Here is a 26,637-nt window from a genome sequence, read left to right on the forward strand (position 1 = left end):
AAGAAGGCTACCGCCGCCGCCGGTGGCCCCAAGCCGCGCGGCAGGCCCCCCAAGGGAGCCGCGGCCAAGGCCCGCAAGAGCGCCGCCGCTGCTGCGGAAGCTGAGGACGAGGAGCCCGCCAGCGGCGAGGCCGAGGACGCCGATGCCGATGACGATGCCGAGGCGGAGCAGGACGATGAGCTTGACGACGGTAAGTCCTAACCCCCCCACATCATCATTACCTTTTATATTGAGTGCTATTGCGGCTGCTCCTGCTCCAAGTGGATGGTCCATGACGATTGTGTTGCTGGTGCTTTGCCAACTGCCCTCTCGGCTCATCCCTGCCGACCTTGCCTGTCAGTCTCCTTGCCGCCTTTGGAGGAATCAAAGATGAGAATGCTGAGAAAGAAAAAAAAACACTTTGGTGGTGCGATTGGGACAAGCAGATCGCAGCTAATTGTGCCCTTCCTTCAACCCTGTCCGGCACGTGAAGCTCTCCAGCAGACTGTCGATTCCTTCATCGACCAGAGTGACGACGGGGGCTGGTAGCGATGAGGATCTTGTGCCGCACAAAAGCATGGACACGCCAACCACGCCGCTTTGTGCCATCTCGCGCGTCGCCTCTACCACGCCAAGCAAGATATTGACGATTCTTTGTGTCATCAAAGGCGCAGCTGCTCCAGCCCCTCCCGTGGAACGTAGCTGGCGCAGCTTGCTCTCGCCGTGGCGCTAGGCGGTCCAGGATTTCTACCGTCCGTCTCTGGGGTTGGTCTTTTTGCTGTTTTTGCTGGTTGCGCTTGCGTTTCTTTTCGGGCGTGCTCAATTTCTCTTGTACTACCTCGTCGCATGGGATCACGACGGGACAAAGGATAATACAAATGCTCAGTTAACATAACATAATCAAAGGGTAGGTAGGGAGGAGGTTTGAAGTTCTCACTAGATAGTAGGAAACGACATGTGGACGGAATCCGGGTGGCAGGGCGCTGGGAAGGGGACCAGGGACTTTGTTTTCTCATTGCTTTATTATTTGTGTTTTCACCTCGCACTCGGCTGTGATGCCTCGTCTGTTCTGCCGTTGATCGAAGCCTTGAGACAAATTTATTGTTCTTCCTTGTCGCCCAGCTCCCCCTCGTCGTAGACACATTGTGAACCCCAGACTGTAGCGCAACACCAGTCGACTACTCCTTCTTCCACTCCTCAAACTCCTCAGCCAGATGTCTCTTGAGGGCCTCAAACTTGTTCCCAAAGTCTTTCTGGCACCTCCAGCAGGCCATGGGGTGCATCTTGATCAAGCCGCCCTGACGCCTCGGGTCGTCGGCCGCCAGCGGGAAGTCGGCGAGGTCGACGAAGAAGGGCGTGTTGAAGGACAGGTAGTGGTTCTTCTTTTTCATGCCCGAGCCCGCCATGTCGGGCGACAGCACGTGGATGTGCAGGTGGTCCATGCTCGGCACCGCGTGCACGCCCACGCGCACCTCGGCCTCCCAGTCGCGGCCATCAGGAAGCAGCCCCCCGTCGGCGTCGGCGTCGGCCGTGCCGTCCAGAACCGCGTTGCGCACCGCCTCGGCCGCGCTGTCCCGCCCCAGCAGGCGGCGCAGCTCGGCCGCGACCAGCGACCGCAGGCGCGCGGCCTGCGCCCTCGTCTCGGCCAGGAACTCCGGGTCGGACCCGTCGAGCGCGTCGAACGGGTGCAAGGCCCGCTTGGCCGGCGCCCGCGGCAGCAGCAGGCAGTGGATGAAGGACTTGGGGTACAGGTCGTGGATGGCGACGTGGCCGGCTGTGTGGAAGATGACGCGCGACCCCGGCCACGCCTTGGGCTCATCCAGGTACGCGCCCAGCCCGGCCCGGCCCGGGAAGGCGGCGCGCAGGCGGGTGAGGTTGGCTTGTTGGGCCGCGTTCATCTTGTGTTTTATTGTTTCGCTCTTTTTTTTTGTCGTAGCACTTGCAGACACTCTGACTCCTCTATGACCACATTGAGGGTCATCGATTTGAAAATTCCTGTTGAAGAATGATAACTTTGCTTTAAGGTATGTGCCTAAGTTCGAATGGACGATTCGGATTACTGGAACCGTGCTAGCTCCAATGGTTGCCGGCACCTCAGTTAGTACATGAGCCACCAAAAGATAGTGGAGCCTGCTAATTTTTGGTTGCCTCCGTGAACGTCAGCTCGATGGAATGCGTCAATATCTTGCTTCTACCGTTCTCCATCATCAACCACTAGACTTCAACTTCCAGAACAGCTCACTAACGAAACAACAAGCCACAAAGATATGATAGTACCCATGGCTGACAATGGAATGAAGAACCCGAAGTCGCAAACGTGCAAATTGTGTCGAGGTGTTGTGCCTGATGAACAAAGCAACAATGGGATCCAAAGATGATATCCTACGGATCGTCATTGATTATGTCAAATCCGATCTGCTTTCGGCCTCATAACCTAACCCCAACTCAGCAAGTACCTCACTCTCACACCCTCCAACCCCACCCTCTCAGACACATCTGTCTACACACCCCGCGCCCAACGCACCACAAACATGCCCACAACCCTCATCCTCGGCGGCGCAGGCAAGCTGGCCCGGCAGCTGACCGCCCAGCTCCTGGCGCAGGACCCGCCGCACGCGGTGCACAGCCTGATCCGCGCGGGCGCCGACCCGTCGCAGGCCGACGACCTGCGCCGCCTGGGCGTGCGGTCCGTCATCGCCCTCGACCTCGAGACCTGCACCGTCGCGGACCTCGCCGCCGCCATCCGCGCCGCCGACCCGGTCCCCGAAGTCGTGGTGTGGTGCGCCGGCGCGCCCTTCGGCGCCGACCCGGGCCGCATCGACGCCGTCGACCACCTCGCCGCCGTCAAGGCCATGGACGCCTGCGCCCAGGTCGTCGTTGCCGAAAACCAGGCAGCGGCGGCGGCAAAGAGGTTCGTCAGCGTCTCCATGCTCGACCTGCGCGACCGCGAGCACAAGCCCGTGCCGCCGTGGTACACGCCCGACGACGTCGCGGGCAGCGACCGGCTCTGGGGCGGGCCGATGGGCGCGTGGGCGCGCGCCAAGCTCGCCGCCGACGCCGAGCTGTGCCGGGGCAACGACCGCAGGGGGCTCGACTTCACCGTCGTGCGGCCGGGAGGGCTGGGTCCCGCCGAGGACGCCAAGGGCACCGTCGCCGCGGGCCGCGTCCCCGGCTGCCTGAGCGCCGCGGGCAGGAGGACCGTCAGCCGCGCCGACGTCGCAGCAGTGCTCGTCGAGTGCGTCCGGGACCGCGCCGCCGTCGGGCTCGCGTTCGACGTCGTGGGGGGCGATGAGCCCGTCGCGGACGCTGTCACCCGGGTCGCGCGCGACAAGGAGGACACGTTTCAGGGGTTCTATTAGCTTTTGATTCGGTAGCTAGCGTCGAACCAGCACGCGGAGCCGAGACTGCACCCTGCCCGCAGCGAGACCATATCCCTCGAGTATATCATGGGACTTGATGGAAATGGTATACTTCTTTTATCTGCTGATTCCTACGACGACCATGCGTAACCGCTGTTCATTCAACAGCCGAAAGAGAAAAAGAAAGAGATTCGCTGTTTCGTGAGACCGTTTGGACCCGTCCGAGACAGCCCACTATCGCAGAGAAGTGCAATCGCAGGAATCCTCCCATGGTATAGTCTCTACCCCGGATGCCCTTGTTTCTGCCCTTGGCCCCGCCGCCGCAAAGCCTAACCGTGAAGCCTAACCTCGGCTCCTTCCCACGCAGATGGGCGCCGCTGCGTAAACGGCAGCAGTTGCCTCGTGCAGCAGAAAAGGGACAATCAGTGGGAAGAAAAGTGACAAAGGGGAGAGAAATACCAGGTGCTCGACCAAGAAAGCGAGCAATAAATTAGGCATGGGAATAGTGAAGCGGACGGGAAATAAAAGCAGAAAAGGGTGGCTTGGTGTTCCATCATACATCGAAAAAAAGACTCCTGTAACGCGTTTTGCTCCATACCTAAGCCCGGTCCCTCCGATTCGTTTTGTTTTCACGACTCCTCTGGCATGATGTTCCCGAGAAAACAACGCCACGCCGCATCCCAAGTATCGATGAAAGACGCCCACGCCGAACACCAGGCCCAACGACCCGCATACGAGGCCACCACCGACGCCATCTACTATCCCACCAGCATAGACGAGGAGGGGAGAGTATGCCGATGAGCCCAGTGGCGTTGCTGCTTGAAATAAACAATAGGGTTTAGAGAAGAATAGCAGTAAAAGCAGGGATAAATAAGAAAAAGCGAAACCGCCCCAAGACGCAGCCAGGTGCGTCACCCAGGACCGGACCTGAGAGAGCACCAGCTTGCGCCATTCTTGACTTCAGGCATATTTGCTCGGCCTCCCCCGTCGACGTTTAGTGGGAGGCGGGTTATCATCTACCCTCCCTGGTGCCTCCACCTTGGGGCTTTCCTCGCTGGGCCCGGGGGGCCGAGGGTATGATCCCGTGGGAGCGGCGTAGCCATATGAGGACGTGGCCGCCGAGGGCTGCGCGTCCGTCTGTCCGCCGGGGAGTGGAGGGTATTGTGATGCATACTCAACCTTCCCGTTGGATTGCTGATGTACTTGTTGCTGTGGCTGCTGTTGCTGCTGATCATGCTCCTGCTGTGGCTGGCCCAGGTTTTGGGAGTCGGTGCTGGGGCTTCCCTGCGTGGACTCGACACTAGCGGGCGGCCTGGGGGCCCAGTCGGGAAGCGGGTCGTACATAGCGGCCGCAACCCTCCAGTCCCCCAGCCGGATGAGCTCGTGCAGCTTGTCACTGAGCCAGGTACAGCCATCCGTGTAGCACTTAGGACTCGGATAGAAGTTTTGGTTGGCGATGGACTGCTCCGTGATCATGGCCATGCGCTCATCCTGGGGCTGCTCCTCGGTGCCAGCCAGGTGCATGCGACCAGCAGCCCAGCGAGCAAAGTTGTACAGGTCGTATGGTAGCAAGTGGGACTTGTAGTGACCTTGGAGGTTGTACACGCGCATCATAGCCCACACGGGGCCTGATATGGTCTCCTCCAGGATGCGCCAGGCCGTGTTGAAGCGGGCGCTGCAGATCAAGGCCATGACCGTCCCGTCGGGTGGGAAGGTGGCCACATTGAACTGCTGCGTGAGCTCGGCATAGCAGTTGGTGGCAGTCGCGATGGCCTCCGTCTGCGCCAGCCATGTATCCAAGGTTTCGGGGCCCGTAAGAAGCAACTTCTCGGCGTCGTATCTGAAGCGCGGTTTAGGTTGCTGGCCAGGGTCCGGGGCGGCGCCTACTGCGGCGGCGGCGACAGCAGCAGCAGCTGCGGCGGCCGCGGCTGCTGGATCTACGACGCCATCGGAGACGTGATTCTCGTGTTTTATATCGTCGCTGTCGTCGGCAAGACTGTCGTGTGCTGCCTGGGCGGCGGCGGCAACCTCGGCGGCGAGCTGGCCATCGGCGGAATGAGACGCGTCGGCGATGCTATCGTCGTCAGCGTCGTCGTCGTCAGGGTGGGCGGGGCCGCCGGGCGTGTCGGCTTCTGCGTCGGACTGCAGGTCGCGCAGGGCCTCGACGGGGTCGCGCTGAAAGGCTTGTGCCGGCGACTTGAGCGGTGTTGGCAGCGTCAGGCCGTGGGCGGGCATCGGAACTGGAACTGGACCCCGCTTGGGATCCTCGTCGCGCTTAGATGCAGAGCGGTATCCTGGAGCAGTCTCCATTGATTTTTGGTGGGTCACTGGGACGACCTCGCGACAGCTAAGCTGGTGGTGGTGGTGCCAGGTCGATGCAAGCACGACGCACACTCTGGGGCATTACCGGAAAGACGCGAATCGGGCGCCGGCCTCGGGGCGGGAGGGGAGGGGTGGGGAGTGATTGGAGCGACAGTGAGGTCACAGTGAGTAAAAGAAAAAAGAAAAAAAGAGGCTTCGTGTTGATTGTCAGCGAACTCTCATCCGACGCCTGGCGGTTGGCGATCCTCCAGAGCTGGCCTTGCGTGTCCAGGGAGCCCTGCAAGTAAATAAACGGATCTTTTGGGTGGGGAACTCAGGCCTGTGGCCAGCGCGGCCAGAAGCCCGTCGGTGCTTCGCAGAGTGTGTGACGCACGTGCCTCCAATCAGAAGCAGCAACGGTCGAAGGTTTCCGACGCTCGGCAAATTCCCAGGCCACAAGGAAGCACGAGGTGTCCGATCCGTGTGTGCGTGTTTTCCGGTATTATCTGTGCCGTCAGACGCGCTCCTTCTACGTACTGGATCCTTCTTTCAGCGCAGCAAAGAAAAGAAAAGCAAACTCGGCAGGGGCGGCAAAGCAAAGGCAGCGTCGATGAAGCGTGCAAATCAGCCTCGAGTTGCCAATCATATTTTCTCCAGGCGAATTGCTTTTGAATTTCCTACTGCGCTGACTCCACTCCTGGCTGCTCAGAGCACTGCTTGGTCGTCGCCAAGTCACTGCACCAGCCCGCCCCTACTGGGGGTCCACAATTGTTTGGAGTCAAACATCAAACAACCGTGGCCAATTAAAAGACGCTACTGGACTACCAGAACCCGGCACGCCCCACACTTTACAAAGCTAAGGTGGCTGTGGACGGGAGGCACGGCTGGAATGCTCAGACTCGAGGAGCCCAGGTGTGATTGCCGCAATCAGCCTGGAAACGAGTGCTATTCTGGGGGAAGGCTGACTGTCACTCGGCGACAGAGCCCCTGCAAAGTAACGGGTATCTGAACTCGGCTCAAACAGAAGGGAAAGCGACAAACAAAAAGGAAAGAAAATTAAAGGGAAAAAAACAAAAGAAGCAAAGAGAGGCTCAAGGGGGAAAGGCGTGGTCGGGAGTTTTCTTGCTTTTTCCTCGAGGCCAAAAAGAAAAAACTCGCGGTCAGCGGCCCGGCCAGTGGCATCGTCCCGTGCATCTCCCCCCAAATCCCGCACTGACCGCCATGGTGAAAAAGGGCAAAGAGAAGGGCGGCGGCGGCTCAAGCAAGACCCCGGCTCCGGCTCTAGCGGCTGCCTCTACGTCCTCCAGCAAGGCCACCAAGGCCAAGAAACCCCCCGCCGAGGACGATTTCATCGTCTTCACCACCTCCACCAAGGATGGCGACGGGAAGGGCAGGAGAGGCGGAGGCGGAGGCGGAGGAGGATCGAGCTCAGGGGCGGGCGCCAGCGCTGCCGCTGGCGAGGCGGTTGATGGCCCGCCCAAGCCTACGGCGAAACAGATCATCGGCGGCTCCTCATGGACCGGCAAGCTGCCCGTCAACCTGCTCTCGGAGCACTGCCAGAAGATGAAGTGGGAGAGGCCCGACTATGACACTGTAAGGAAACTTGTCGACTGTCGTCAGCCAGCACTGTCAGCAGAAACCTTCCTCTTGCCTACCATTCCCTCCATACATAGCTCGTCTACCATATCAAGAAGAAAAAAAAATCCATGTTAATGCCAAATCTAGCGCAAAACAAAAGAGGGCTTCTCCGTCTTCGTCCGCCTTGCCGCCAAGAACCCAAAGACGGGCGAGATGGCCAAGCTAGAGCCCTTCAAGCTGCCGCCTAGCCACGTGCATCTGGCCTACAGGCCCACGGCCCTCGAGGCCAAGCACTTCGCCGCCACCTATGGCCTCTTCCGCGTCTGCAGCATGAAGAACATGCACATGATGCTGCCTCCAGACTACCGCTCCCTCTGGCGCGACGAGTTCCAGGCCCTCAAGAAGGAGGACGTCAAGGAGGGCAAGGCCTGGATGTACGAGGCCGACCCCTTTGCCGCCCTGCGCGAGCGCGAGGAGGCCAAGGCCGCAAAGGAGAAGCTGCGCGCCCAGCAGCAGGCCGTCAGGGAGAAGGCCGCCAGCCTGCCGGGCGCCGCGGGGCTCGTGCTGAGGAGCAACGCCGCAAACTCTGCAAGCGGCAGCAGGTCAGGGTCTCCAAGTGGCCGGGGTAGGGGAGGCGGCGGAGGAGGAGGAGGAGGAGGAGGGAGAGGCGGGTTCGACCCGATGAGGGGCTGGACGACAGCGCCCAAGGTCGAGATGGGCAACAAGACGCGCACGCTGATTGAGGGCCTGCTGCGGCGCCTGTCGGTGTGGAACCCCAACGGCATAGCCATGAGCCCTGAACAAAAGGTGGCCGTCGTCACGTCGCTCAAGGAGCTGGGCTTCCGCGAGAGCCACGTCGAGGAGGCAGTCGAGGAGTGTAAAGATCGCGAGGAGACTCTGGAGTGGCTGCTTATCCACGTGCCCGAGGACGACCTACCGCGCTGGGCCCTACCCGAGAGCTACACTGCCGGCGTCACCGTGGGTGCCACGGACCTCAAGAGGGAGGGCGCCATCAAGAGGCTGGCCCAATCTGGCTACTCGGCCGAGCTTTGCAAAAAGGTCTTTGATGAGTCTGGAGGCGATGAGGGTCGGGCCGCCGAGGCTCTCCAAAAAGTCCTTCTATCCAGCGGGGGTGCCACTCAAGGCGATGCTGCTGCCTCCGCCGATGACGCAGCCGAGTCCTGGCGCGAACCTGACGAGGTTTGGACCGAGGAGATGGAAAGTCTCGAGTCTGTGTTTGGCGAGCTGTTCAGCCGCCCAAGCGCTGACGTGTGCCAAATCAAACTTGAAGACGTCAAAGTCGGGCCCGTTAAGGACGCGGAGATCTTCATGCAGTTCCGCAAGTCGCCGCACTACCCAGAGCAGCTGATTCTCTCGCTGGTTGCGCCCCTGCCGGCCTACATCAAGCTCAGCATCATCAAGCGCGCGCTTTCCTACATGGACGAGTCACTCAGGGGCGAGGAAACCAAGATCTACTTTGTTGTCTCGTGGGTGCAGGAATGCATCAACGACATCATCGACCGGCCGGGCCCGCTGCGCGACATCGCCGCCGTGGCCTCGGCGGCGTCAGAGGAGAAGCCCTCGTCGGTCCGGAGGGCGGTCGGTCGCGGAAAGGGGCGGCGGCCAAAACCCATCAGCTGGGTGCCCGACAACGCCAGCAAGGAAGAGTGGCTCCGGCGACAGGAGGCGCCGGCGTACCGCAAGATGCTGGGCCAGAGGCAGAAGCTGCCGGCGTGGCAGGTGCGCGACGAGCTCGTGGCCACGGTCATGGAGAACCAGGTCACCATCATCGCCGGAGAGACAGGCTCGGGCAAGTCGACGCAGTCGGTCCAGTTCATTCTCGACGATCTGTACTCGCGCGGCCTCGGCTACGCGGCCAACATGGTCGTGACGCAGCCACGGCGAATCTCGGCGCTGGGCCTGGCGGACCGCGTCAGCGAGGAGCGCTGCTGCCCCGGCGTGGGCCACGAGGTCGGCTACTCCATTAGGGGCGAGACCAAGACGGGCCCACGCACGCGCATCACCTTTGTGACGACGGGCGTCCTGCTCAGGCGGCTACAGGTGTCGGGCGGGCGCGTCGAGGACGTGGCGGCGTCGCTCGCCGACGTGAGCCACGTCGTTATCGACGAGGTCCACGAGCGCAGCCTCGACACGGACCTGCTGCTCAGCATCCTGCGCGACGTGCTGCGCCAGGGCCGGCGGCGCGACCTCAAGCTCATCCTCATGAGCGCCACGCTCGACTCGGCCACGTTCCGCAACTACTTTTCCGAGGACGGCCTCAGCGTCGGCATGGTCGAGATCGCCGGCCGGACCTTCCCCGTGACCGACTACTACCTCGACGACGTGATCCGCATGACCGAGTTCGGCACCGCAAACGTGCGCGCCGACGCCGACCCCGTGGCCAAGGCCATCCAGAACCTGGGCTCGCGCATCAACTACAACCTCCTGCTCGAGACGGCCAAGGCCATCGACGAGGACCTGTCGATCCAGAAGAAGAGCGGCGGCATCCTCGTGTTCCTGACAGGCGTGGCCGAGATCAACCGCGCCTGCGCCATGCTCCGCGCCGTGAGCTGCCTGCACGTGCTGCCCCTGCACGCCTCGCTCGAGACGCGCGAGCAGCGCAAGGTCTTCGCGCCCCCGCCGCCCGGCAAGCGCAAGGTCGTCGTGGCCACCAACGTGGCCGAGACGTCCATCACCATCGACGACATCGTCGTCGTGGTCGACACGGGCAAGGTCAAGGAGACAAGCTACGACGCCGTCACAAACATGCGCCGCCTCGACGAGTCCTTCGCCTCCCTGGCCGCGTGCCGCCAGCGCCGCGGCCGCGCGGGGCGAGTGCAGGAGGGCGAGTGCTACAAGCTCTACACGCGCAAGCTCGAGGCCCAGATGCCCGAGCGGCCCGAGCCCGAGATGCGCCGCGTCCCGCTCGAGCAGCTCTGCCTCTCGGTGCGCGCCATGGGCGTCGCCGACGTCCGCGGCTTCCTGGCCCGCGCCCCGACCCCGCCCGAGGCCGCCGCCGTCGACGGCGCCCTGGCCCTGCTCCGCCGCATGCTGCCTCGACGGCGACGAGCTCACCGCGCTCGGCCGCCAGCTGGCCGCCATCCCCGCCGACCTGCGCTGCGGCAAGCTCATGGTCTACGGCGCCGTCTTTGGCTGCCTCGACGGCTGCGTCTCCATCGCCGCCCTTCTTAGCGGCGGCCGGGGCGTCTTCGTCTCCCCGCCCGACAAGCGCGACGCCGCGCGCGAGGCACGGTCCCGCTTCGCCGCCGGCGACGGCGACCTCCTCACCGACCTGCGCGCCCTCCAGGCCTGGGACGACCTGTCGCGCGACCCGGCCGTGCCGCCCCGCCGCGTCCGCGCCTTCTGCGACGACAACTTCCTCTCGCACTATACCCTGTCCGACGTCGCCTCGGCCCGCACCCAGTACTACCAGTCCCTCATGGAGCTGGGGCTCGTGTCGCGCGCCGACGCCGCCGCCGAGCAGCGCCAAGGGTCCAGGTCCTCCCAGAACTTGCCGTTGTTGCGCGCCCTGACCGCATCCGCCTTTGCGCCCCAGATCGCCCGCATCCAGTTCCCGGACAAGAAGTTCGCCACCTCCATGTCGGGCACCGTCGAGCTCGACCCCGAGGCCAAGACCATCCGCTACTACACCCAGGACCACGGCCGCGCCTTTGTCCACCCCAGCAGCACCCTATTCGACAGCGAGGGCTTCTCGGGCAACGCCGCCTTCCTGTCCTACTTTTCCATCATCTCCACCTCCAAGGTGTTTATCCGGGATCTCACGCGTAAGTGGTTCTCACACTACTTTCCTCTGCAACCGAGTATTTGTCCATAGAGGCAGGCAGGCAAAAAAAAAAGAAAAAAAAAGAAAAAAAAGGTGCATAGCGCTAACACACGAGCGGCACAGCCTTCAACGCGTACACGCTCCTCATGTTCTCGGGTGCCATCGAGCTGGATACCCTTGGTCGTGGGCTGGTCGTCGACGGCTGGCTGCGCCTGCGGGGCTGGGCCCGTATAGGGGTGTTGATCTCACGTCTGCGCGGCATGGTCGACGATGTCATTGCCCTCAAGGTCGACAACCCGTCCCTGGAGCTCGCAGACAACGACGTTGTGAAGGCCGTCATCAAGCTGATTGAGTTTGACGGTTTGGATGCGTAAAAAAAAGATCGACCAGGCACATTGGTATCTTGGGCAGGGGCTCCATAGAAAATTACATACAGAGGCCTAGATTCTGCACCACCTTGGAATGGGTAACGCACTCCATCTCGAAAGCGTATGCTTTGTTCACTGTCAAACCAAAGCACAAACAGGCATGCAGGGATCACCAGGGTTATGTTCATACATGGTCCAGAATCGATTGTTTTGTTTTGGCAACTGCGACGAGTCGTAAGCGGGCAATACGAACTCGACACTGTCGCCGGCTTGATCGATACTAAAGGGTGCTGTTTGCTAACCTCGAAAGTGCCAACGACCACTTGGTCCCTGGCTTCAACTCTTCAAGATATCCACAACACTGCTAAATGGGGTGTTTCAAGACTTGTTTTTCCCCGGGGCATCGCTCTTCCCGTCATGCACTAGCTGACAATCGATGTTTCCACCGGCAAGTCTTGGTCTGCCAGACTGTCCGTCTTGCCCCCTCTGCCGTCCCCCACCATCGGCCTTGTTGGCCGAGGCGGAGTGGTGCGCGACGGGTTTACGCATCGTGCCGGCGGGGCTCGGCGGTGGGTGCGCGCCTACTGGGCGCGTCCCCCTGGGCTCGCGATCAGATTTCTCGCGCTTATTTTTCTTCAGGGTTGGAGCTTTAAAGCAACCATTAAAGACCCTGGTCCTTTCACATCCTTCCAGTCCGCATTAACATCTTCATCGTCGCCTGTGTCTTCAACACCGCATTGGGCTGGAGCTTTCAAGCTACCAAAGGGCCCGTCTTCTCGTTCTCGCCTAGCGGCAAAAATGCAGAAAATAACAAACGCCAGTAGGGGGAGGGGGTGTGGGGGAATCGGGGGGCAAGGGGTGTGCTACCAATCAGACAGACAGGATGGTCGTTTTTGTGATGTGAAGGTTGAGACAACGTATTTTGGTCGGATCAAGGTGGGCAGGTCCGATTGCCTGCTTCCCAAGCCATCTGCGACAAGACCAGCCCGGCTGCAGCGCTTTACATGTCCATCGACTCGCCACCGTTGGCGAAGCTGAACTGGCCTGGCTGGGCAGCGCCGCCCTCGGCGCCGCTGAAGCCAAAGGTGCCGTTGGCACCCTGGGCCTGTGTGGCGTCCTCAGCGTTGTCGTCGTCGTCCGAAAAGTACTTCTCGATGATGTTGTACGCCTTCATGTAGATCTCCTCGTTGGCATTGGTCTGGCAGTCGTGGATCTTCTCCATGCCGCCGCACTCCTCAATAAAGAGCGCAAAGCGGTTGATCGCGTCCTGGCCCTCGCCGGCCGCCTGCCTATCGAGATCGCCGACCTTGAGGATGTTCTCGAGGCCATCGAGCGCAACCTGGATGATCTTGTTATCGGGGCATGCCAGAAGGTCGCAAAGTGGCTTGATGCATCCCTGGGCAACAAGGTAGCGGATCTGTTCTGGCTTCTGCAGGCCTCCCGAGGTCGCGTTGCTGATAGCCCAGCAGGCCTCCTTGCGGGTCTTAAGGTCGCCGTTGGAGAGGAGGTGGATGAGGGGCGGGATGATGTTGGCATCAATAACCGACTGGATCTGGGCCGAGTTTCCAGCAGTGATGTTGGAAATGGTCCAGCAGGCCTCCTTGCGGATGCCATCCTTATTGGAGCCGAGAAGGGAAAGGAGGCACGGGAGGGCTCCGCAGTTGATTATAACTTGGGTCTGCACATCATCACCCGTCACAATGTTGCCGACCGAGCGGAGAGCAGGGGTCTGCACCGAGGTGGAGGCGTGCATGAGCAGCTCCACAAGCCTGCGTGGGATTCCAGCCTCGATGACGGCCTGGATCTTGTCATTGGAGCCATCCGAGAGATACGAGATGGCCCAGCAAGCGTCGATCAGAACCTCGTCGTCAAGCGAGTAAACGAGCTTCGCAAGCACGGGAAGAGCGGGTGCGATCTGGAGCAACCACGGGTTAGGCCGAGAACGGGAAAGTGACTTGGGTCAGTTGCGGGGTAACTTACGGTTCCCCATTCGGGCTGAGGGGTCTTGCCACGACAGAAATTGCTCAGAGTCCACGTCGCGTTGCGGAGCATGCTCAACTTGCGGCTGTCTCCGAGCAAGTTGAGAAGTGGCTTCAGCGCCTGGCAGTTGAGAACATAGTCACGGCACTGAGGGCTGTCGCCTGCAATGTTACCCAGCGCCCAAACGGCCTGTTCCCTTACATCGGGCTCGGGGCTAGCCAGAAGCTCCACAAAGATGGGAACAGCACCAGCCTCGATGACGACTTGGGTCTGCGTGGCCGAGCCGCTGGCAATGTTGGTCAAGGCCCAGGCAGCCTCGAACTGGACCAGGGTGTGTGGCGAACGAAGAAACTCAACAAAGCGGCTGACGACGCCGGTCTTGATGACCTCTTCTATCGGGGGGTTGCGCTCCTTGGAGAGCAGCTTCCTGAACTTGGTGGTGGCCTGAATCTGGGCATCGATTGACTCGGAAAAAACGCCCTGTACCATCTGGGGGAGGTCCTCGTTGAGCTAAATAGAGTCGGTGGCGTTAGCGCTGGCGCGAGGCAAAGAGCCGAAACCCGGGGTTGCATGGTCGCAAGAAAGTCATGTTCCCAATGCCTTCTTCCGAAGTGTTTGTATGGGGCGTGGCCGGCGTTATGCAAGGCAAACACGCAGCCTCGTAGGAGACCAGGCTATTGGAGGGGATACCAGATGGAGGGGTGCAGGGTGGAGGGGACGAGAGGCAAGTACGAAGGTGGGGAGCGGGGGCAGACATCGGTTTCCATCGCAAAAAAANAAAAAAAAAAAAAAAAGAAAAGGAATGAAAAAATACATGTCTGTTTGCGAGATGAAGGTGGATCGGGGTTGGAAAAAAAAGGCCGAGCGCGAGCAAGACCAAACTGAGGCCTAGTTGAAAACCCCGCGCCGCGAGTGCAAGGCGCTTAGGCCGACACGGTGGCCAAGTGCGCGGCAACGACAAGGAAAATATCCCCGAAAGGACTGGGAAAAGATCCGGCATACCTGAGACTCGGTCGGAGCGGTGTCATCGTCGCTGTCAGGGGCAGCGCCGAGCGAGGCGCCAGGGCGGTCGGCGCCTGTGCCGATTCCTCTGCGCTTGGCCAGGTTCTCCTCGCGCTTTGCCCTGCGGATCTCGACCTGCTGCTCCTCGCGGCGCCTCCTCAGCTCATCGGGCTTGAAGGTGTTCTTGGCCTTGAACTGGGTGCGCCGGTGCTCGGGGATGTACCGGTCGGCCATGGTTGCTGCGCGTGTCGAGCGTCGAGGCTCTAGGCTCTAGGGAGGGGTGGGTTCTGCGGTTCTGGCGGAGGAGGGACGGGCGTGGGAGGCTGTCGAGCAGCCGAGAGCAGGGCGGCGTGGGTTGCGGGCTTCAGAAATGCGACGGGTTCGGCCAGAGGAATTGCCAGTCACAAGCTTGAGCGGTGGCGGGCGGGGTGGAAAGGAAAAATCTGGCGTAACAACAAAAGGAGGGTGCGAGTTGGGGGGAAAAGGAAAGACGATGGGTTAAAAGGCTCGCCTTCTGGGTCTCTTTGTCTTGACCGTGTGGGAAACGGGAAAGCTTTTTTGAGTTGCCGGAGCGAGCGGCGGGCAGTGGAACGGGCCTATTTGCTTGCATCAATACCATGGCTCTCCCTGCAGCGACTCGCTGCACCGCACAGTGCCAGACGGGCCGCGCCCTGCGTAGGCGTTCCTGCCTAAGGCCCAAGGCCACACTTGGGTGGGGCAATAAAACAACACTGGCCGGCCGGCTGGGGCTACTAAATGATCAAATTTCAAACCTGGACGTGTAAACCTAAACAAATCAAAGATTGGGCTGGAAGGCGGCCACGTGTTGGAATCTGACAGAAAAGTGGCGAGACTGTTCGTGTTGTTTCTCCCGATCCGTCCTGCTTCCTCGCACCGATCAAGACCCTGATGAAGCCCTGAACAAGGTGACGCCGCGAGGCGGCGGGAAGCAACCGCCCCCAGAAGTCCGTGCCACCGGTTTGGGTTAGGGGATTGCCTGCACGGTCTCCCTGTTGGGCCAGACCTTGGGGGCTGTGCCTAAGGAGGTACTTTAGGGATAAGGTGCATGTCTGGTCGCGGAGAGTACGCATCGGGTCACGCTTTGTCGCAATGCGTCTCCCCCATCCGGCACCCCCGTGTTACCCACCACAGCGGCCAGATAGATTGAAATGACTGGATTCCATGGCAACCCTATTTCCAACCTGCCCTTGGGCCTGCCTCCTTGCTATTACCATTGATGTCTTCAACGGAATCCCATCTATATATATCCTCTCCATTCTTTTCCACACCTGGTTGCGCCCTCCATGGGGCCCAGGCTTTGCAGAAGCCAGTGGGCCCGCTTATGGTCCGTGCGCACAGAGCTCTGCTAGGTTGGAGCACGTTCGGTGCTTTCACATGATTTCGCGGGGTAGGGCACGCGCGCGCGCCCATTGATCGCGTCGGGCTGTCGCGAATTCTCAGGTAGCCTGGTGCTTGTAAACCATCCGGAGCACCTTCATCACTGGAGGTGTCAAACAGCGAACCCTAACGGTGGAACACGCAATGCTCGGGGTGCCTCTTCCAGTCTTTTTGCCGACCTATTTATTGAGGTCGAATCCCCCATTCTTCTCCCACCCATGTCGCAGCAACCAAGGTGTTGATGTCTCGACCAACAGATTTTCAAGATGAATCCAGGGCCTGTTCTGCCTGCTCTGCCGAAAGGCTTCGTCTCCATCCAGGCCGTTCTTGACGAAGAGGGTGTCGGGCCTGGGAGCCTGGTGAACCTGGTCGGCATCGTCAAAGATTGCCGGCTGCCTGTTCCAACCAGGGGGAGTGGTAGGTCCTCCCAACGACTCTGCAACACATGCCACTTGATGGATGTGCCAAAGCGCTGCCTGCTAACATTCCGCGTAGACTTCAAGATGGAGGCCACACTCTTCGACCTCTCTACCGACGATGATCAGCGTGACATTCGCCTCACAATTTTTCGTCACCCGGACAAGATGCCAGCCATCAATCGGGCAGATGTCGTGCTGGTCAGCTCTGTCAAGGTTAGTCAACTCACATCATCAGTCGGGAATGGCTCCTCCTGCGCCTGTCCACCTGGTTGGTCAAGCCCGCCAGCTGACTGGAGTGCCCAGGTCCAAAACTGGTCCGGCAACCAAGGACTCATCACACACCGCTCAACCACTCTCAATGTGTACGAAGCCAGCCGGATCCCCAGGCCGCCAGGAGATGCCTCAGTTGCTCTGAAGAACAAGGCTGGGGAAAAGACCAAGACGTATGGGAAGAAAGAGACCGAATACGTCTCCTACCTCTATCACAACGTCGACAAGTATTCTCTGCCCACCGCCGAGGAGTTCCAGGAGATGGCAACTCGGTCTTTAAACGTGGCCACCAAATTCAGTACTCTGAACAAGGTCTCGCACGACAAGTTTCACGACTTGGTCGTCCAAGCTGTGAAAGCCCCCTACAACCTGGGGGACAAAGTCACGCTCTGGGTGACCGACTACACGGTCAATAACGCTTTCTTCGATCACGTCTCAGACCCCAGTGGCAGTCTCTCTGGTGATGGGTTTCGAGATGGGGATCCTTACGGCTACACGAACAAGTTTTGCGTTGCAAGTTCGGAGTCTGTTCCAGCGTGGCCAGGACCTTTTGGCAAGATGTCGCTGCAGCTCAGCTGTTGGGAACCACATGCGACCTTCCTCCTCAAGAACGTCGTGGCCGGCGCCTGGGTTGCTCTACGGAACGTCAACATACGGATCGGCAGAAACGGACAGAACCTGGAAGGCTTCATGCGCGGCGACCGGGACGAAGACAGGTTCAAGCACGGGGTCTGTGTATCCTTGCTCGATACCCGGGCTGACCGTGACGGCCTCGATCCCCACCTTGTCGAAGCGCTGAGACGTAAGCGTGACCACGAGAAGAAGGAGAGAAAAGCAGGACGCCAGACCAGCAATGTTCTTCCCACGGCCAGTGACGCTCTCAAGACCTGGACGGTGGATAGCGGGCAGAGCGCTAGCGGGGGGCCTGTCGCCATGGCTGCTGGCACCAAGAGGAAAAACGAAGAGGACAAGCCCGTATCCAAAAGCAAACTGAAGCGAGAGAAAAAGAGGGCCAATGCGCGTGCGGCTGAAAGGCTGGAAAAATTGAAAAATGGGCAGTCGAATGGTTCTGGTCAGGGTCCAGAGCCCACAGCCCCTATTCCTAACGAGATCGAAGAGTCGCCGGCAATCGACCTGAATCCACTTGGTGAGTCTCTATCAGCTTCAATGGCCAAGTCTATCCATCTTGGTGTGATTGGCAGTTACTGACCCTGTCAACTCAGTCCAATGTGAGGCTTTTGGTCGCAAGGCTAGCACCATCTCCGAGATCCTTCAAGTGAACACCATTGCGGTCGATGCTGGCGAAGGACAGAAGGTCCCCATCGAGCTTCCCTTCGTCAATCTCAAGTACCGAGCAGCGGTCCGCATCGTCGACTTCTTCCCTAGCAAGCTCGAGGACTTTGCCGTTCGCCGCAAAGTCACCGAGTTCGACGTGCTTTCTTCTGACGAAGACGGAGAGTCCTCGGGCGGCAGTTCTATCCGCAGCAGCTATGACGGTAGCGGTGGCACGTACGCCTGGGAGTGGCGTTTTACACTGGTGCTGGAGGACGCGGTCCCAAAACCCGGGGGTGGAGCCCTGGACCGCATCGAGGTTCTTGTTGACAAGCTTGAAGGCCAGTGTCTGACCGGCCTGGACCCCGAAGAGTAAGTATCATCCTTTATTCACTTCCTTGCTGCAATCTGTCTTTCCAATAGTATGTTGTGTCGCGAGATGCACTAACCGAAAGCGGGCTATAGCCTCCGCGACAGCCCCAGCCAGCTACTCCAGCTGCGCGAGAAAATGTTCCATCTCTGGGGAAACCTGGAGGAGATCAAGAGGTCCCGGAAGGATAGCCTGGACGTCAAAAAGCGCCTCGAGGCTAACTTGCCACCGCCCTGTTCCGACGTAGATTCAGTGCAGGGAGGAGACGCGGAGCAGCTGCGCAACCTCCCTTTCTCGTGCTGCATCAAGCAGTATGGTATCAAGACGAGGACTACCGATGAGAAGAAGGCCGATGCCGGTGAGGGGGTCAAGTGGAAACGCGCCTTTGCTCTGTTCGGGACCAAGATCAGGAACCAATTCTGAGAGAGCCGGGTTGTGGTGCGGTTGGCACTGCGGTCAGGCTTGGTTTTGTGCAAGCGTTTCGAACGCATTCACGAAACGATCTGGTGTGTGCGCTTCAATGCGTTGTGTGGAACATGTGTGGGCGATCTTGTCACGCAATTCCGATGTCTCTTGCCTTACTTCGGTAGTCCTCTCCTCTCACAAAAGGGACTTGCTGGATAGAGAACTACCTAGCTTATCACACAACTTTGCCAGTCTATTCGTGGACAAGCCCGGTGAAGTCTCGTCTCAATAACATGATATATACCTGACGCGACATGCAGCTTTCGCAGTTTATGGGGAAGCCAAGTAGGTGGGCTCGATATTGACGTTTTAATAGGATGCCATCATGAATGGCAGGTAGGGCTGAAACGGGTGGTTCCGAGAGGTGCCCAAAAGGGAAGAGGATAAAGGATAGAACAGAAAAAAGAAATCAAGTCATGCCAAATATCGTCCTCCCAGTCCGTCCGTGAAGGGGTGAGAAGAAAAAAAGACACGTAGACGAAGAGAAGAATTGAGGCCGGAAAATAGGTACAGCCAAGAGGAAGAAAAACCATAAAACCAAGCGCCATGAGATATTTTTTTCTTACTTGCTCTGCCGTCTGATTAGTCCCCGATAACGCTATCTTCATCCATGCCGTCATTACCGCCACCGCCGCCGCCCTCATCCTCGTCCTCTTCCTCGGGCTCGTCCTCGATGGGGTCGTCGAGCAGCTCGCGGCGGCGCAGGTCCTCAACGGTGCCCTCCTCGGGCTCTGGCTCGTCGTCCTCGATGTCGTCGGCCGTCACCATCTCGTCGCTGAGGTGCTGCTTCCTGCCGCCCGCCGAGTCGGCGGCGGCGGCGGCGGCGGCGGCGGCCGTCGCGATCGCGGGCAGCTTGCCCTTGGCCGCCGCAGACCTGCTCTTCTTCCTGTCGCCGGCGCCGGCGCCCACGGTCTCGGGGTCCTTGGACTCGTCCAGGAAAGCCACCACGGCCTTGAAGTTGGGCCCCAGCCTGTGTTGGTTGCGCAAGAGGCGGCGGCGCAGGCGGCCGGCGCGGGGCCCGGATTGGTCGATCATGCGGGCGCGCACGATCATGACGAGTTTGGCGGCTATGTCGCACAGGTTCTTCTCGGCCCGGAGCTCGGCTACGCGGCGGCCCTCATCGGTCCGGCCCTTGTCAGCCTCGGCCTCGTCGTCGCTGAGAACGTCCTCGTCGAGCGGGTCGTCGTCAGCGGCAGCGTCGCCTAGCTGGCGCCGCGCGCGCTGCCCATACAGACGCTCGGCCGTGTCGTAAATGGCGATGATCTCGCTCACCTGGCCCGGATCCGTCTCGCGCACCAGCACCTTCAGGCCTGTATACCTGTCCAGGTCACCGCAGGTGGCGACGGCTGTGCCGATGCTGGCACATAGGAGCTGGAGGTCGCAGAGGTTGCCCGTGGCGAAGAGCCGGAGGTCGTCGTAGCCACCGCGCGAAGAGAAAGTGTGCACCAGGTTCGTGTCATATGCCTGGCGCAGGTACGACAGCTTGCTAATCTCGGGGTCTGGTATGTCGGAGTTGTTCTGGATGGCTGTCCTGATGTCGTGCGTCTTCCACACAAAGTAGAAGTTGCACGCCTTGATGGTGTACACGGTCAGCTCGTCCTCGATATTATCGATGTCGTCGTTGACCTCGCCGAGCCGGCCGCGATACACCATATTGGCCAGGATGTTGATGGCCGGCGACTTTGACTCGTCCGACTCGCCCTCGGCCTCGAGAACTTGGACGCAATGACAGATGCTGGCCAGCTTGCTGATCTTCATGACGACCGTGATAAGCTGAAGCAGCACGTTCTCGTCCAGGTTTCCGCGCACCGAAAGCTCTGTGCTCCTGTCGAACCTGCGAAGAGAAGCGACAATGTTCTGCCACAGGTCCTCGATCTTGCGCTCAGCCAGCTCCTTCAGCTCCTCGTGCCTCTGCGCGACAAGTAGCGCACGCGTCGCCTGGAATATGACGGCCGAGTCGGCGTGCCGAAGGAACTGCGCACATATCTCGTCTAGGAGGCGGGCGTATGTGGTGGTGTCTTGGCGGAGCTGCAGGAAAACCTCGAGGTCTAGGTGGTGGTGCAGGCCCAGGACTATCCTGGCTGTGCTCGCCTCGGCGCCGTACTTGTTCAGCAGGCGCGGGATGGCGTCGGCGAGGTGAACGGCTGTGCCCTCGGGCACCTCGCCGTCGGCCGTCCTTGCCGGTCTTTTCCTGTGCCTGTCATGCTCGACGTTCTGGGCTAGGTTGAGCTGCACAGCCGCAGCCAGGACTTCGAGCAGGATCGCCTCCTCCTCGCCCTCGGGCGCGACAGCGGCTCTGAAGGTTGCCTCGGTCGGCTTCGATTTGGATCTAGACTTGGACGCTTGGCTGACGCTGTGGTCGAAGAGCAGGTAACCCGCGATAATTTCCCAGTTGCTAACTTCGGGTAACTTCTCGAATAGTGCCTGCGACGCCAGCGTGACACGAGTCTCGGTGAAGGCCGGCTCAATGACGTCGGTGGCAATCTCGACCGCCTCGGTGCGCGGGGGGGCCGGCTCCTCGTCGGCCGCGTAGCCCGCCAACATCTCGGCGAGGCACTTGATCTTGATCCAGTCCTTGCGCGGCGAGTCGTAGGCATCCTGGTCTTGCTCAAAGACCTCCTCGAGGGCCTCGCTGCCTCCAATCTCCTGGATCTTGAGCTCGACACTGTCCTCGATGCCAAGCACGAAAAAGTCCGAGACGGCCTTGCGTATCCTCACATCAGCGTCGATGATGAGCTTGCCGATCTGGTCAATGTCGTCGGGCTGCAGCATCTCCTGCACGCGGAGGCAGTCAATGACAGATATGGCGGCCACCCTGACGGCAACGTCCGTGTCTCTGGTGCACATCTCCACCAGCCGATCCCTGAACCGCTCGATGAAGTGGCCGAGCTTCTCGGCGTCCCGCTTGAAGATCCTCGCCAGCTGTCGGAGAACCTCGGCGCGGGTCCCAGGGTTCGTATCCGTGAGCATCCAGCCGAGGTAGCGGAGGTATTCGGGCTCCATGTACACTGTGGGGAGAAGGTAGATCCATGTGCCGAGGGCCTCGACGCACTCTGTCCGGATGCGCACGTCGATGTCGCGGTAGCGGTGCACAAAGATTGTCTCGAACAGATCCGTCATCTGCGTGCCGCACACCTCCCTGTGCTGGTTGGCCTCGTCTAGGGAAGCCTGCAGGGACGCGATCTTGTCCCTACTGGCCTTGTCCTTCCTGCGACCCTTTTCGCTCTCGAGCTGCTGCGTGATCTTGATGATGCGCTCGTCGACCTTCCTAGTGACATTAACGAGCGCATAGTGCATGGCAAGTGAGACCGTTGTGGCCGTGTGTCGGAAGGGACGTAGGGTTGACGACGACATGGTGGCCACCCATCTGGCGATGTTCTCCATGAGGGCCTCATCCTCGTACAGCGCCTGGGTCTCGTGCAGCACGGTGATGAGGGAGCCAAAGAACTCGACAAGCAGCGTCCGGAAGGATCGCGTCGTGCGCGACTTGGCGATCAAGGGATACTCGGCAAGTTGTTGCTGATGGTAGGGGAAGCATTAGGCGCAATATCGCGACAGGGGTCAGGGGGCGGGGTCTTGGGGGGTGTGCAGGGGTGAGCTGTCACGAAGGCAGCGAGCTAGGCTTACATCCTCATAGAGACTCTGGAGTTCGGCGAGTCGGTTCTCGCAGTTATCAGGGTCGTTCACGTCGTCCTCGCTGATCTGGTGCTGGCAGCCGGCCGCCTGCAGGACGCAGTTGACCAGGTCCTTGACGGCGGCGGCCTTGTCCTCGTTGTAGCTGGTGTACCAGCGGCCAGCAACGTCGTCGGCGCGCGCGCCAGACCCGAAGACATCAGCTGTGCGGCCACGAGCAAAGTCAGCGTCCACACTCGTGTCTCCACCATATTTCTCAGGTTGCGCGACGCGTATCCAGGGGCCTAGCGCTCACCATAGAGGCCCTCTCCGTCGTTGTCGACGATTGCGACACGCGCCGCCTTTTTGGGCCTGCTGGGCAGGTCGGCAGCGTAGGTGGGGGTGGAGCCATTGATCTTTGGTTTCTTCGCGGCCGGCTTCTTCACCTTGTTTGAAGACGCCGGCCGCCTCTTCTTTGATCGCGCATGGCCTGCTATGGCGGCGTGGTCCTGGTCGTCGGGATCGTCGATGTCGTCGTCGGGGTCGCTCAGTTCGCTATCGGAGGCAGGCGGCTCGTTCTCCAGGTTCTCGCCGTTGCCGTGGCCTTGGTTGTCGTCATCGTCTGTGTCATCATCGTCGTCGTCATCGTCGTGGTCTTCGGGGCGTTTGCGCTTGCCAGCGGCGGGCGCAGCCTCGGGGGTGAACTTTGATGGGGCCCGCACGACGCGCCCGGATCGGCTCCGTCGCGAGCCGTCCTCAGGGGCGGGCGACGCAGTCGCGTTGTTGTCCGAAGCCTCCATGAGCGGCTGTCTGGCAGAGAGCATTGAATGGCAGCGATATGTGCGGTGGTCGTTGGGCGCTGGGCCGTGGATGCGACCCTTTCCTAGCCAGGACGCCCTGATTTCGTTTTCGCTAGGCGTGATTATTTATTGTCGCAGCGCGTCAACCGTTCCGCGATTGATTGTACGTGACACACTCTGTAGCTGCTTTGCCATGTGGGGCCCGGGCGCATTAGCGCCGCCCAGAGTGGGTTGATTTTGTCGGTGCCTGAGGCAATAACACCCCCTCTATTGGCGCCATTCTGTCATTCAGTGAAAGCCGTGTGACACAGTCCGGCTGCTGCAGTTTATACAGTATTAGAACAGCACCATCTCTGTTCCTTGTGTGTTAAAAGCACCCATCCGAGCATTGGCGGGGCATGTTGTCTGTGGAATCGTATTCTTCTACTTTCTATTGTAAATTCCTTTTTATTTTCTAATGCCATTCATACTCTTTATGGAATGGAGTCCCATTGTGCTCGCACAATAACCTACATAATGGCAACCCTATATACCCCCCCTCCCAACGACCACCACACTCAACAAAAGGCGTCCTTCCAATACGGAGTCTACCTGGGCAACTCGACAGGATAAAGTGACAATGATCTTGACCCCCAAATTATAGCCATTAACAAGCAAGCAGCCCAACCTCGAGACTTGGAAAATTCGTGTCTTCTGGCAAGAATAATCACAAAATCGTAGACAAGAATTCTTAGTCAAACTTCTTAATTGATAGCATAATAGCATTAACTCGATCATTCATTAGCATGCAGTCATGAAACCCGCCCATCTGGCCAGCCGCATAATTTTACCACCTCACCCTTCCCCTCTCACTAGCACACATTAATTCCTCCCCAAAATCTCCTCCATTTAGGCACCAGCGGACGGGGGCACCTGGACTGGCCCGTTGTGCGGCAGGCTGGCCTTGCCCTGGGCGCGGGCGGAAAAGATGCCGGCCAGCGAGTCCTCGGCGCCGGCGTTGAGGCAGCTGGGCGCGTTGACGCCGTTGGTGAAGGGCTGGACGCCCTCGGCGATCTTGCCGTCCGAGTTGTAGATGATGGCGTTGCTCAGGTCCGTCGTCAGCTCCGTGTTGCCCCAGTTCTGCGGCGCGAACATGATGCTCGAGTGCGCCTCGGACATGATGGTGTTGGGCACGTCCTCGGCGCGCGTGTAGTGCTGCATGCCCAGGTTGACCCAGGCCACCAGGTCCTCCTGCACCAGGCCCTCGCCGTCGAAGAACTTGTAGAACTCCACCATGGGCGCCTCGGGCACGTTCTGGTTCAGCGACGAGGACGAGTCGGGCTCGGTGTCGTGCTGGCGGGAGACGGCAAAGGGCTGCTTGGCGAACTGGGCGTTCTTGATGAAGAAGGGCGAGTTCTTGGACGGGAGCACCACGTTGGAGAGGCCCGGGAGGATGCGGTAGCCGCGCGGGACGCCCCACTTGTTCTTGTGCTCCTTGTTGATGACGGCGTACATGGCCTGGCCGTTGGCGGGCGTCTGCAGCAGGCCCTCGTCCTCGGTCTGGAGCTCGCTGACCTTGTACTTCATCATCTCGAAGGCGCCGCGCTCGGGGAACCAGGGCTGCGTCACGTTCTCGACGACGATCTCGGTCTTCTGGAACGTGTTCTTGGAGTCGACCAGGTCAAAGTCCACCTTGAAGTTCATGACGTGGCTGTGCAGCGTGCCCGCGATGGTCTCCTCGATGCGGGGGCCCCAGAGGCCCTCGTCGTCGGGCCGGTAGTAGTTGGCCTGGACGTAGCCGCTGGCGTGCGCGTCGACGGTGACGGTGCCGTCGACCCAGAAGCCGTAGTCCCAGAGGTAGTCGTAGTTGCCGATGGTGCCGATCATGCGCACCACCAGCTTGGAGCCCTTGGCAGCCTGCAGGTACTCGGCCTCGGCGTGGCGGGTGATGGGGGTGCCGATGTCGGTCTCGAAGATGCAGATGTTGCCCGGCTGGTGGAAGACGGTGATGCCCGAGGTGTAGGTGCTGTTGAGGTAGGTGGCGCCGTAGGGGCAGTCGTAGCCGGGCACCAGGCGGCCGGCCTGGCTGCCGATGCCGTAGAAGCGGTCCATGTAGGCCGTGTTGGCCTGGAACGGGTTGTTGCCGGCGTACTGGGCGATGGCGTCCTGCAGCGACAGCTCGTAGATGATGCGCTCGCCCTTGAACTTGATGTCGTAGAACTGTATGCCGACGTCGCGGTCGTAGCGCATGTAGAATGTCCAGCCCAGGTACTCGACGTACTTGTCCTCCTTGTCGACTTTATAGCGCTTGCCGTCGAGCTGCAGCATCGTGGGCGCGAACCGGTCCTCGAGCTCGCGGACGGGCCCGCCCTTGCGGTCCTTGCGCAGGTAGTCGATGTTGCGGGACGGCGGCGGGTTCTTGTTGATGCGCTTGGCGACCCAGGCCTCGCGCAGCTCCTCGACGCTCTTGTAGACCTTGAGGTCGTACACGATCATGCGGAGCTTCCACAGCGACGGGTCGGTGCCCGCGAGGTCCCAGCTGATGTACAGGTCCGACGGCTGGCCGTACGAGGCCAGGCCGGCGCGGCGCCACGCGGCCCAGGCGTTGGCCGTGGAGCCGTCGGTCGAGTAGGGGTTGGTGAAGAAGTAGGTGCCGGTCGAGCGCTTGTCGCTGCTGCCAAAGTACTGGAAGTCGACGAGGTCCTGCATGATGTCGGCGATGGCCGAGGTGGTCTGGTTGACGATGACGTCGACGGCGGTGGCGCGCGGCCCGTTCATGAGCCAGCCGCCGTTCCAGTGGATCTTGCCGCCGTTGGGACCGTTGTAGATATGGTCCAGCGACTCGACCTTGGTCTTGTCGCTCAGGGGCAGAGGCCCGACCGAGTACTCGGCGATGACGGGCGGGTTCTTGGCACCCTCGTTGAGCACAACGCGCGCATAGCGAGGGACCGCCGGGCCATTGTTATCCAGGTAAGACAGAACATCTGTCTTATTGGGCTTCAGGGCCTCAATATGCTATTTGTGGCGTTTTAGGGTCAGCTTCGGGTGGAAAAAGGGGGTATGTCAGATCCCCAAAGATATCTGGCCACTTACAAAGATGTAGTTGTCATTGATGGCCAGAGTTGGGTTGGTGGAATTGGTCAGGTTGAGCGCCTTGTTATCCGACAGGAAACCGACGACCGCAGTCATCTCGGCGGCTGTGAGCGCCCCAAAGGGGTTCGCCTTGGGCGCCTTCACGGGGATGTCGACGGGGGCCGGGCATGTGTCCCTGGTCCTCAGGGACGGCCTGGCCTGCCCGCGCGGCGAGAAGCGCACGTTGGGGGCCGCATCGCCCAGGCCAAGGAGGCCAAAGACGACGAGTGCGAAGGGTGCCGACCTCATGGTGTTTTCCAATATTCAGTAAAGACTTGGACCCGTGGAGATGAATGGTTTCCTGAGCTGTGGTAGGAGACCTGGAGAGGAGGCTGAGGGCTGCCGATCAAACTAGACAACTTGAAAGCTGGGCGCCATCATCGTTTTTATATCCGCGTCCCCAAGGAGATGGGGGAAATCTTTGTTCAGAGGAATATTGCCTCCCTGCCTTCCAAGGCACGGCGCCGAGCAAGGGCGAAGTCGAACCCCTCACGAACAGTCCCGAGCCTGACCCGGTCAGGCCCCCAGTGCCCTGCGTCGACATCCGGGCGGCGGCGGAGAGAAATGAA

At 60.3% G+C, this 26,637-nt stretch overlaps 9 protein-coding genes across 9 annotated transcripts in view; 4 read left to right on the forward strand and 5 right to left on the reverse strand.

Moving 5' to 3' along the window:
• Positions 1-201, forward strand: part of GGTG_00222 (hypothetical protein) — a gene marked incomplete at both ends in the record, with an annotated part of 1,731 nt that extends 1,530 nt beyond the window's left edge. The window contains one exon of the mRNA XM_009217964.1: positions 7-201. Within this exon, the coding sequence (XP_009216228.1) occupies positions 7-201 (195 nt within the window). The remainder of the gene's footprint in view (positions 1-6) is intronic.
• Positions 202-897: 696 nt separating this feature from the next.
• Positions 898-2,086, reverse strand: GGTG_00223 (hypothetical protein). Its single transcript, XM_009217965.1, has one exon. It carries the CDS (start codon positions 1,875-1,877, stop codon positions 1,158-1,160), a length of 720 nt encoding a protein of 239 aa, XP_009216229.1. The 5' UTR covers positions 1,878-2,086; the 3' UTR covers positions 898-1,157.
• A 424-nt stretch (positions 2,087-2,510) lies between these two features.
• Positions 2,511-3,338, forward strand: GGTG_00224 (hypothetical protein; the record flags this gene model as incomplete). The annotated part of the gene is made up of 1 exon (XM_009217966.1): positions 2,511-3,338. One exon carries the CDS (start codon positions 2,511-2,513, stop codon positions 3,336-3,338), a length of 828 nt encoding a protein of 275 aa, XP_009216230.1.
• Positions 3,339-3,414: 76 nt separating this feature from the next.
• Positions 3,415-6,310, reverse strand: GGTG_00225 (hypothetical protein). The gene has a single exon (XM_009217967.1). It carries the CDS (start codon positions 5,646-5,648, stop codon positions 4,299-4,301), a length of 1,350 nt encoding a protein of 449 aa, XP_009216231.1. The 5' UTR covers positions 5,649-6,310; the 3' UTR covers positions 3,415-4,298.
• Positions 6,311-6,552: 242 nt separating this feature from the next.
• On the forward strand, positions 6,553-11,640 carry GGTG_00226 (pre-mRNA-splicing factor ATP-dependent RNA helicase prp22). The gene is made up of 3 exons (XM_009217968.1): positions 6,553-7,232; positions 7,365-11,002; positions 11,125-11,640. The coding sequence occupies exons 1-2, from the start codon at positions 6,861-6,863 to the stop codon at positions 10,407-10,409; spliced, it is 3,417 nt and encodes a 1,138-aa protein (XP_009216232.1). The 5' UTR covers positions 6,553-6,860; the 3' UTR covers positions 10,410-11,002; positions 11,125-11,640.
• A 487-nt stretch (positions 11,641-12,127) lies between these two features.
• On the reverse strand, positions 12,128-14,972 carry GGTG_00227 (importin subunit alpha-1). Its single transcript, XM_009217969.1, has 3 exons — positions 14,352-14,972; positions 13,350-13,859; positions 12,128-13,284 (listed from the first exon to the last, which is right to left on the reverse strand). The coding sequence occupies exons 1-3, from the start codon at positions 14,583-14,585 to the stop codon at positions 12,370-12,372; spliced, it is 1,659 nt and encodes a 552-aa protein (XP_009216233.1). The 5' UTR covers positions 14,586-14,972; the 3' UTR covers positions 12,128-12,369.
• A 537-nt stretch (positions 14,973-15,509) lies between these two features.
• On the forward strand, positions 15,510-18,832 carry GGTG_00228 (hypothetical protein). Its single transcript, XM_009217970.1, has 5 exons — positions 15,510-16,166; positions 16,245-16,381; positions 16,472-17,585; positions 17,662-18,082; positions 18,176-18,832. Exons 1-5 carry the CDS (start codon positions 16,016-16,018, stop codon positions 18,501-18,503), a joined length of 2,151 nt encoding a protein of 716 aa, XP_009216234.1. The 5' UTR covers positions 15,510-16,015; the 3' UTR covers positions 18,504-18,832.
• GGTG_00229 (hypothetical protein) lies at positions 18,658-23,124 on the reverse strand. Its single transcript, XM_009217971.1, has 3 exons — positions 22,474-23,124; positions 22,173-22,381; positions 18,658-22,064 (listed from the first exon to the last, which is right to left on the reverse strand). The coding sequence occupies exons 1-3, from the start codon at positions 22,979-22,981 to the stop codon at positions 19,128-19,130; spliced, it is 3,654 nt and encodes a 1,217-aa protein (XP_009216235.1). The 5' UTR covers positions 22,982-23,124; the 3' UTR covers positions 18,658-19,127.
• Positions 23,125-23,685: 561 nt separating this feature from the next.
• On the reverse strand, positions 23,686-26,569 carry GGTG_00230 (hypothetical protein). Its single transcript, XM_009217972.1, has 2 exons — positions 26,030-26,569; positions 23,686-25,951 (listed from the first exon to the last, which is right to left on the reverse strand). The coding sequence occupies exons 1-2, from the start codon at positions 26,315-26,317 to the stop codon at positions 23,846-23,848; spliced, it is 2,394 nt and encodes a 797-aa protein (XP_009216236.1). The 5' UTR covers positions 26,318-26,569; the 3' UTR covers positions 23,686-23,845.
• Between the last annotated feature and the right edge of the window lie 68 nt (positions 26,570-26,637).

The sequence above is a fragment of the Gaeumannomyces tritici genome (genome assembly GCF_000145635.1).
Source record: "Gaeumannomyces tritici R3-111a-1 unplaced genomic scaffold supercont2.1, whole genome shotgun sequence".
NCBI lineage: Eukaryota > Fungi > Ascomycota > Sordariomycetes > Magnaporthales > Magnaporthaceae > Gaeumannomyces > Gaeumannomyces tritici.

Excerpts from the sequence above, each read along its gene's own strand:
- GGTG_00229 (XM_009217971.1), bottom strand. The coding sequence starts at position 22,981 with ATGCTCTCTGCCAGACAGCCGCTCATGGAGGCTTCGGACAACAACGCG. Across the intron at positions 22,382-22,473 it reads CGACGGAGAGGGCCTCTATG|CTGATGTCTTCGGGTCTGGC; the intron begins GTGAGCGCTAGG and ends GTGGCCGCACAG. Across the intron at positions 22,065-22,172 it reads TCCAGAGTCTCTATGAGGAT|CAACAACTTGCCGAGTATCC; the intron begins GTAAGCCTAGCT and ends CCCTACCATCAG.
- GGTG_00228 (XM_009217970.1), top strand. The coding sequence starts at position 16,016 with ATGAATCCAGGGCCTGTTCTGCCTGCTCTGCCGAAAGGCTTCGTCTCC. Across the intron at positions 17,586-17,661 it reads AATCGACCTGAATCCACTTG|TCCAATGTGAGGCTTTTGGT; the intron begins GTGAGTCTCTAT and ends CTGTCAACTCAG. Across the intron at positions 18,083-18,175 it reads ACCGGCCTGGACCCCGAAGA|CCTCCGCGACAGCCCCAGCC; the intron begins GTAAGTATCATC and ends AGCGGGCTATAG.
- GGTG_00223 (XM_009217965.1), bottom strand. The coding sequence starts at position 1,877 with ATGAACGCGGCCCAACAAGCCAACCTCACCCGCCTGCGCGCCGCCTTC.
- GGTG_00226 (XM_009217968.1), top strand. The coding sequence starts at position 6,861 with ATGGTGAAAAAGGGCAAAGAGAAGGGCGGCGGCGGCTCAAGCAAGACC. Across the intron at positions 7,233-7,364 it reads AGAGGCCCGACTATGACACT|CGCAAAACAAAAGAGGGCTT; the intron begins GTAAGGAAACTT and ends TGCCAAATCTAG.
- GGTG_00225 (XM_009217967.1), bottom strand. The coding sequence starts at position 5,648 with ATGGAGACTGCTCCAGGATACCGCTCTGCATCTAAGCGCGACGAGGAT.
- GGTG_00230 (XM_009217972.1), bottom strand. The coding sequence starts at position 26,317 with ATGAGGTCGGCACCCTTCGCACTCGTCGTCTTTGGCCTCCTTGGCCTG. Across the intron at positions 25,952-26,029 it reads TCAATGACAACTACATCTTT|CATATTGAGGCCCTGAAGCC; the intron begins GTAAGTGGCCAG and ends CGCCACAAATAG.
- GGTG_00227 (XM_009217969.1), bottom strand. The coding sequence starts at position 14,585 with ATGGCCGACCGGTACATCCCCGAGCACCGGCGCACCCAGTTCAAGGCC. Across the intron at positions 13,860-14,351 it reads CCGCTCCGACCGAGTCTCAG|CTCAACGAGGACCTCCCCCA; the intron begins GTATGCCGGATC and ends GACTCTATTTAG. Across the intron at positions 13,285-13,349 it reads CTCAGCCCGAATGGGGAACC|ATCGCACCCGCTCTTCCCGT; the intron begins GTAAGTTACCCC and ends TGGTTGCTCCAG.